This window comes from Ips typographus, linkage group LG3 (assembly GCF_016097725.1).
Source record: "Ips typographus isolate SLU linkage group LG3, UJ_Ityp_2.0, whole genome shotgun sequence".
NCBI lineage: Eukaryota > Metazoa > Arthropoda > Insecta > Coleoptera > Curculionidae > Ips > Ips typographus.
This window is the reverse complement of record NC_138424.1, coordinates 989-10,221: the sequence shown is the minus strand read 5'-3', so window position 1 is coordinate 10,221 and position 9,233 is coordinate 989. Positions and strand designations below refer to the sequence as shown.

The following is a 9,233-nucleotide window of genomic DNA, read 5'->3' as shown; positions in this document are numbered from 1 at the left end:
GTTGTAACCAACTCTTATATTAATGAGCGATTAATAATCTCAATTTAATTAACGCGTTCACTGCGTTAAACCATTTCGATTATTAATCGCTTTCATTAATACACTCGTTGGTTAAATAACTAATAAAATTCAAATATTGAAATAAATACATATAATAGGTATTCTGATTAAAGTACATTAAAAATATGTTATATACAGGGTGATTCACGGTGATGGAATATTTAGAAGTATCTAGCAAGCGGCTTAATATTTTTCGTAAAAATTTAGAGTGTAGCCTAGGTTAGGTCTAAACTCTCTAAGATATTTTGCACTGTGCGTTGTTGCCAAATCAGTCGGAAGGCAAGTTGATCGGACCCCAAACTTTTGATTTTCAAATGGAACATTCTGTTTCTAATCTCATTTTTGAATTCCTCGCAAGAAGGCTAGTAATTAATGTTAATACTTTTCTATACCTATCTTGCACCGTTTTTTAGATATTTCATAAAAAGTTCAGTCAGTTAGGCAATACCACATGGTTGAAAATCCCATAGACAGAAAAACTACCAAAAGTTTTTTTTAATGGATCCACCAGTAAGTAGTTGGTAATAAAAGTACATTAAACTGTTTCTGACTTATTAACAGTTTTTCTTAAAAAGGGCGCATAAAATTGTAATCCATACTAATCTGAATACATACTGTTTGTGCTTAATGACTAGTTGTCGTTTCTATAATTACATGTTCTGCTAGATATTCGTCGTATCAACACTGGTTCAAACCTAGCACGAGCAGGTGTCCGCATTCAGATTGGTATGGATTAAAATTTTATGCGCAATTTAAGGAAAAATCGTTAATAAGTCCAAAACGGAGAGTATACATGGATTTGTTCTAAGTGTAATGTTCTTTTATTACAAACCATAATACATTATTGGAACAATTAAAAAAAAACGAACTATTAGCAAATTTTTATCTGTCCGACCTGGCAACACCTCACAAACCAAAATATTTTAGAAAGAGAGAAAAGAGTACTACACTCCAAATTTCAAGGAAAAGTATTGAGCCGTTCCTAAATACTTTTAATATACATCAGCGTGAATCACCCTAAGCACAGGGTATTCGGGTATTCCAAATGTTTCGAAAAGGTTTACCTTTTTGCACAAGGTGAAAGTTACAAATACGTAATTTTTAATTATCATGTAAGGTTAAAAAAATCTATCTCTTGATAATTGTTTCGAATTTTTAGGACCTAGGTCTTCGGACCAGCGACATCCATTATCATTTTTTTCAATGGATTGGTTATGATTTTAATCAATTTTTACGTTCGACCAAAATTCCCTATAATCAGCAATTAAGATTAGTTTATTGTTATTAGAAATGAGTTTTCGATCTATCAAAATAGGTTGACATTTTATGTCAAAAATGTATTAAGATTTGTCACGTCGCATGACAAATCTTAATACATTCTTTTTTCTCATCTCATCTCTAATCCACCTTCTAAATTGGACCTTATTAGGTATTTTAATCAACAATAAAACCTGTTGTTCTTTGCTCAAAGAACTCTCTTACATGATATTCCAAAATTCTACCTTTGTAGCTTTCACCTTGTGGCAAAAAGGTAGACCATTTCAAAACATTTGAAATACCCTGTATAGATACATAATAAGTATTACTTCTTCAGTATTTTTGACATTTGTTTATTTTGTTGTTGCACTCTAAGATCAGCTTGGTCTGTCTTGTCTGTTATTCGATCAAGAAGTTCATTTTGTGAGTCAATTTCCTCTCCAAGATTAGCAGCCAATTCCTTTAAACTATAAAAATGTTGATTTCAAAATTTAATTTTACCAAAAAAAACATATTTCAAGCACATAAGTCACCTGGCATAACTAAAAAAAATATTTTTAAATGTCTTAAAAATAATATTATAAAATGTCTTATTTCCGACTTGCAATTTATTGTGGTTTATCTTAACATTTTACAAGATGATAAGTGTAGGTACAGGTATTAGTTTTCAAGTCTTAAGTCTTTATACCTAATGTGATTTGAATCTAAAATAATAATAATAAATAGGTAAATTCAAAATTTAAATTTTTTTCAGGTATGCCAATGTTTTTGCGTACTTATGAAATAATATGTTTCAAGCTTTATATTATACCTTGATATTTTTCCACACATTTCATGTAAATTTTGATCCAATTTTGAGTTAAAGTCACTGCTAGTAGCTTTGATTGTTTGAGATGGAACTTGATTATATTGATTACTTCTCAATTCGGTGCTGGGATTTACTTCATATCTATCATAACTTTGTACAGTATCACTGAACTTTGTATTATTTGAATTTGATTCCTGCAAATGTCATTTACACTAATTGACTGCTTTATTATACACACAACATACTTTAACTGAGCTAGATGTAGCAATAGTGGCAATGTGGTTTTTATCACTTCTGCCAGACATGTAATTCTTCAAACTACTGAACACAGACTTAATCCCATTAATATGCTTCTGAGAAGAAATAAGGGTATTGTTAATTTCATCCAAGTTTTTATCTGTCTTTTCCAGTTTCTCTCTTTGTCTTGCCAGTTCTTCAGCAGTTGCTATGCCAATTTGCTGAGAATCCTGCAAAATTCTTAAGCTTTGCTCACTGCTTTGAATTGTGTTTTCTTCTATTTGACGTCTTCGTTCTAAAAAACTTTGAACCTGCAACCCACATTATTTCTGTCAGTTAATTAAATCAAGTAACTTCTTTTTACCACCTGGATATTACAACTGTTGCTTGCGCTTGACTTGGGCCTTCGTGAATTTCTTAAAAAAGCATCATCACCTATTTCTTCCTCATAATCATTATCAAATGGATTTGTTGAGTTGATGTAATTGTGATTGGACATATTAAATAGTAAACCAATCACTTTGAGAGATGATGTATAATAAACGTGGATTGGTAAACAGAACAAAGGGGAACAGTCAAATACTCTGCTTAAAATACTAAAAACAGATATCCCTTCACTGAAAAAAAAAAACAAGAACCAGATTCTAGAATATGACTAGACTTTAAACACATTTATTAACATTTAACACAAAATGGCTCTATGACAGTCTATGATGACACATGCAATCATAGACCAAGGATATTAAACAGTCAAGGATTGCTCGATCGGCCGATTTTGTTTCCCGGCGGCGAATGAATTCTGACGTCACAGTGGGCCTTCGGGTGCACAATACGCTAAATATTCGCCCGAGATGCTATGTACGAGATCATATTCGTGAATTATCGACTGCAATCGCGCATCGCGCAAAACAATCGCGCGAACGCGAGAGACCCATGATGACGTAAAAATCGTCACCGGCCCGAGCCGATACCGGCAAGATTGCGCTTATGGGATTAAGCACTCCTGTACTGTTTACAGTCCTTGATCATAGACAACCTAAAAATAGACACTAAACTGACATATAGCGAATTCGGCTGGCGGCACTAGTGCGCACCAATCTGCACTGAAAGCACACTCGCTCGGTGCTGGTTGTTCGACTGACAAAATTCTGCACTGGTTTTGAAAATATTTATGTTCGTCTCGGAAATGCACCAATTTGACAATTTAGTGCGGTCTGTGAGAATTCGGCTGGCTTGCATTCGGTGCGGTGTTTTAGCACTTAGTGCAAAATTTTAGAACTGTACTGCTAGTATAGTTCTAGTTTAGTTCTGGCTAGAGAAACAAACAAAACAAATAAATAGAAATGGTGTCAACGACAATTTGATAAATTAAATAAATTTTCTGTCAATTGTCAATCCCAGTCGAATCAACATTCTTTTAATAACTGCACTGGTTTAATAACTGCAACCTGCAACTTTTACATGGCACTGAGAAAATGCGAATTGAACTCGGGTAGGCCGTGCACTCGGATAGTGCTTCCCAGTCGACTTCGCCATGATAGAGTAACCTGAAGCCAGGCATATAAAAGGTTCTTTGAAGAAAAAATGACCGCAAGGGCCAGTCCGACTTTAATTGTGTCAATATTGTCATGTCATACATCAAGATTAACCTGTTTAATTTTTTTTTTCTAAATTCTAACCCTATTTTCCATTTCTAACCTGCGTTTCTAAAGGAAAACAATTGTTTTGGTTGTATTTTTTTTCTGTTTTGTTAGTGTTTGCTTAATCGGTTATTTTAAAAACATGGGAAAAGCTGGTTCTGTGATTCCTGATTCCGCTTTGCTCCGTGGAAAAGGATTTTGAATTTCTTGTTGATCTGGACAATGCGAACAGATATAGAAGTGTATCACACATAAGTTTGTCGTTATTAGAAGTGCGAAATGAAATTAAGGTATTTTCTCAATATTTCCTATACAACATACCTAATTTAGGTGTTACTAAGATTTTTTTTTTTTAATTAAAACAACAATGTTAATCAAGATGTCAATATTATGTTGCAGTATCCTCTGCTATCTTTATTTATTTCCTGTTATTTTACTAAATAAATTTATATCTATCATTAGTTGGTATACAGGGTAATTCAAATTCGACCCTCACCATTGGGATCTCAGAAACCATAAGAGATACGAGAAAGTTTAAATTGGGGCAAAGTTGCGCAATATAAAGCTCAACCAAATGCTGTTTTAAAAATTTTGATTTTCCGAGTACTTCCGAATATATCCGAAAAAAACTGAAAATTTGATTTTTTGTTTTTATTTATTTCTAACCTTATTTGAAGAGATATCCCAAAACTAAAAGCATCTTTTCATTGCCACTTTTTCCTAGCTATTCGATGATGGATTCAAATTTGCCACACGACGTTTCGTTTTCTGTCAGTCATCATCAACTTTCTTTTTTCTTATGGGCGCCATATTGGATTTTTAGCCCACCAAATAGTACGTTTTATTCTGATTTTAGTGATGTATAATAACTTATGATTTGCTTCATAAATAACAAAATAATTCAATAAAAACTATTTTTACTTTAGTTATTGGCTTTGAGTTAATGGTCCGTTTTAAAAAATGTCATTGTTTGACAGTACTTGTCAAACACGATAATTCGGACGATTTTTTAGGTACTTTTTGAAATTCAATATCTCGGTAACGGGAGGAGCTACAGAGGCCATTTTTAACCCATTTTGTAGTATTTTTTATGCTATTTCGAATGGCGTTGGAACGAATTTTCTGCGAATTTAAATAAAAGAGCTACGATTTTTCAAAAAGTCTGAAAATTCAATTTTTGTCAAAAGTGCAATTTTGGCAAATTTTTATTTTGCTCCATAAGGGTTCTAATGCACAGCAAAGGATATATTTATACCAAAGGACCTCAAATTAAGGGAAATAACCACTTTGAACCTTTCAGAAATTCGAAAAATGCCATTTTTTGTCAAAATTTTCAATTTTTTTTTTGTTCCATAAGGGTTCCAATGCACAGCAAAGGGCATATTTATACAAAAGAACATTAAATTAGGTGAAATAAGCACAAAAAAAGCACTTTAAAATTTTTCACTTTTCAAAAAAATTGAAAGAATGGGGGGGTATTAGAGAGGTTTTTTAGGTACTTTTTGAAATTCAATATCTCGGTAACGGGAGGAGCTACAGAGGCCATTTTTAACCCATTTTGTAGTATTTTTTATGCTTTTTCGAATGGCGTTGGAACGAATTTTCTGCGAATTTAAATAAAAGAGCTACGATTTTTCAAAAAGTCTGAAAATTCAATTTTTGTCAAAAGTGCAATTTTGGCAAATTTTTATTTTGCTCCATAAGGGTTCTAATGCACAGCAAAGGATATATTTATACCAAAGGACCTCAAATTAAGGGAAATAACCACTTTGAACCTTTCAGAAATTCGAAAAATGCCATTTTTTGTCAAAATTTTCAATTTTTTTTTTTGTTCCATAAGGGTTCCAATGCACAGCAAAGGGCATATTTATACAAAAGAACATTAAATTAGGTGAAATAAGCACAAAAAAAGCACTTAAAAATTTTTCACTTTTCAAAAAAATTGAAAGAATGGGGGGGTATTAGAGAGGTTTTTTAGGTACTTTTTGAAATTCAATATCTCGGTAACGGGAGGAGCTACAGAGGCCATTTTTAACCCATTTTGTAGTATTTTTTATGCTTTTTCGAATGGCGTTGGAACGAATTTTCTGCGAATTTAAATAAAAGAGCTACGATTTTTCAAAAAGTCTGAAAATTCAATTTTTGTCAAAAGTGCAATTTTGGCAAATTTTTATTTTGCTCTATAAGGGTTCCAATGCACAGCAAAGGGCATATTTATACAAAAGAACATTAAATTAGGTGAAATAAGCACAAAAAAAGCACTTTAAAATTTTTCACTTTTCAAAAAAATTGAAAGAATGAACGTGGTTGACGATCGTTTAAATTGTCCGCGGTCGGTTCGGGATCGGCAAAACAACCTGCTAGCGCAGAAAAGAAAAAAGTTACGAAAAAGGCGGCTAGTAAAAAATCGCCTTCGAAACCGATCAGTGAAAAAGTGAAATCAAAAACGGTTGTTAGGACGAAAAAATCTGCTGCTGCTGCTGCCGCCGCCGCTGGAGCTGAAAAGAAAACCGCCGCCGTAGCAGTTTCGACTACTACGACGAAAAGTCGTGCCGCTCCGTCCGAAAAGAAAGCAGCTGCCAAGAAAACTGCCGCCCAAGTTGCAACCGTTACCGTGACCGCTACTACGCCGAAGAAATCTCCTTCCAAGGCGAAAAAATCAAACAAAGCTGGACCGACCAAAAAACCGAAAGCTCCCAAACCAAAAACCGCCAAGTCTACTGCCGCTGCCAAGGCGAAAAAAACGACTTCACCCAAAAAGAAGAAGTAATTTGTCGTGGTTGACGCCGTGGTTGGTTTTCGGCTGAAAGAATGCAACTGCTACGTCCGATACGTTTCGCAGATCTCGTCGTACATACTATGTTATCAGGTACATATCGGCTACTGGAGCCTACGACTCATATAACAAACGGTTCTTTTCAGAACCACAAGTTTGAAAAAGCGAAAGATTAATACGTTAGATTTTTATACGTTAGCTAGTCCCGCCGTTTACCATCACAATTGCCTTTAGTAAAAGTTTGGCGACTGATTACCGGCCGGAGACGCGGTATCACTTCCGTGTGCACTTCTCCGTTCCGTAACCCTTCGTTTTTTTATCGGCCGGAGACGCGGTATCACACCTTTTTACGATCCGTTTCTTATCTGTTTATGTGGTAATTGGACGTGATAACAATATACGTGCCCTTTACCTTTTTACGATTCTATCCTTATCTGCTTTTTTGGAGATTGGACACGATAACAATATACGTGCCCTTACCTTTTTACGATCCGTTTCTTATTTGCTTTTTTGAGGATTGGACACGATAACAATATACGTGCCCTCACCTTTTTACGATCCGTTACTTATCAGCTCTTTTGGAGATTGGACGCGATAACAATATACGTGCCCTTACCTTTTTACGATCCATTACTTATCTGCTTTTTTGGAGATTGGACGTGATAACAATATACGTGCCCTTACCTTTTGACGATACGTTACTTATCTGCTTTTTTGGAGATTGGACACGATAACAATATACGTGCCCTTACCTTTTTTTACGATCCGTTACTTATCTGCTTTTTTGGAGATTGGACGCGATAACAATATACGTGCCCTTACCTTTTTACGATCCATTACTTATCTGCTTTTTTGGAGATTGGACGTGATAACAATATACGTGCCCTTACCTTTTGACGATACGTTACTTATCTGCTTTTTTGGAGATTGGACACGATAACAATATACGTGCCCTTACCTTTTTTTACGATCCGTTACTTATCTGCTTTTTTGGAGATTGGACACGATAACAATATACGTGCCCTTACCTCAAATTAAGGGAAATAACCACTTTGAACCTTTCAGAAATTCGAAAAATGCCATTTTTTGTCAAAATTTTCAATTTTTTTTTTGTTCCATAAGGGTTCCAATGCACAGCAAAGGGCATATTTATACAAAAGAACATTAAATTAGGTGAAATAAGCACAAAAAAAGCACTTTAAAATTTTTCACTTTTCAAAAAAATTGAAAGACTGGGGGGGTATTAGAGAGGTTTTTTAGGTACTTTTTGAAATTCAATATCTCGGTAACGGGAGGTTAGGTTAATCTGTTAAATCTGTCTGGTTAAATCTGATGATTCTCTTTTGTGTGTGTCGTTATCCGATGATGAAGATATCGGCGCATCTTTGTCGAAAAGTTCGTTGAACATTCCTGTTATGTCATTGGACAAGAAGACCGGGAAAGAAGCCCTGAGGGAGCGGTATGAGTCGGTCGATGTAGAGTTTGCCAATTCAAGTTCGGACGACGAAGAAATAGATCAAACAAGATCAAGAGCTAGATTGCAACATAATGGACGAGGTATAAAAAAATTACGTCGCTGTCAGGAGTTACTGGATCGGCTGCGTCTCTTACACAATGAAGCACAAGATGCCGAAGAATCTTATGCTTCGAGTGTGCCCCAAATGGATTTGCACCGAGAAAGTGCAGAAAGAAAAATTGCTCTGGTACGTAGGTTAGTAGGGGATCTTACAAGCAGCGATTTTCCAGTTACCTTATAAGTAATTTTATTTTATTTTTTACCAAAACGGTTCTTATCAGAACCACAAATTAATTTAAAAAAGAAAATATGTTATGAGTTGTTTTTTGTTTTCTTTCCTACATACGTATTGCTAAAATTCAATTTTTTCATCACCGGTTATGTTTCAGCTTCTATTACATTTTAGCTTCTGTTACATCTCTATGTGTCCTTGACCTTAACGGAACACCGCCCGGAGGCACGGTACTGCTATCGCGCGCCTTATTGAGAGAGTGATCGGTAGGCTAGGCGCTCCCGACTGTAAAAGCCGGCGGACGTGTTTGACCTTAACGGAAAACCGCCCGGAGGCACGGTACTGCTATCGCGCGCCTTATTGAGAGAGTGATCGGTAGGTTAGGTTAGGTTAGGTTAGGTTAGGTTAGGTTAGGTTAGGTTAGGTTAGGTTAGGTTAGGTTAGGTTAGGTTAGGTTAGGTTAGGTTAGGTTAGGTTAGGTTAGGTTAGGTTAGGTTAGGTTAGGTTAGGTTAGGTTAGGTTAGGTTAGGTTAGGTTAGGTTAGGTTAGGTTAGGTTAGGTTAGGTTAGGTTAGGTTAGGTTAGGTTAGGTTAGGTTAGGTTAGGTTAGGTTAGGTTAGGTTAGGTTAGGTTAGGTTAGGTTAGGTTAGGTTAGGTTAGGTTAGGTTAGGTTAGGTTAGGTTAGGTTAGGTTAGGTTAGGTTAGGTT

At 35.2% G+C, this 9,233-nt stretch overlaps 1 protein-coding gene across 1 annotated transcript; it reads right to left on the bottom strand.

Moving 5' to 3' along the window:
- Nucleotides 1–136: 136 nt before the first annotated feature.
- On the bottom strand, nt 137–3,040 carry LOC145726932 (synaptosomal-associated protein 29-like). The gene is made up of 4 exons (XM_081976258.1): nt 2,730–3,040; nt 2,371–2,673; nt 2,129–2,319; nt 137–1,784 (listed from the first exon to the last, which is right to left on the bottom strand). Exons 1-4 carry the CDS (start codon nt 2,859–2,861, stop codon nt 1,643–1,645), a joined length of 768 nt encoding a protein of 255 aa, XP_081832384.1. The 5' UTR covers nt 2,862–3,040; the 3' UTR covers nt 137–1,642.
- Between the last annotated feature and the right edge of the window lie 6,193 nt (nt 3,041–9,233).

Excerpts from the sequence above, each read along its gene's own strand:
- LOC145726932 (XM_081976258.1), bottom strand. The coding sequence starts at position 2,861 with ATGTCCAATCACAATTACATCAACTCAACAAATCCATTTGATAATGAT. Across the intron at positions 2,674-2,729 it reads GCAACAGTTGTAATATCCAG|GTTCAAAGTTTTTTAGAACG; the intron begins GTGGTAAAAAGA and ends TGTGGGTTGCAG. Across the intron at positions 1,785-2,128 it reads ATGTGTGGAAAAATATCAAG|TTTAAAGGAATTGGCTGCTA; the intron begins GTATAATATAAA and ends ACATTTTTATAG.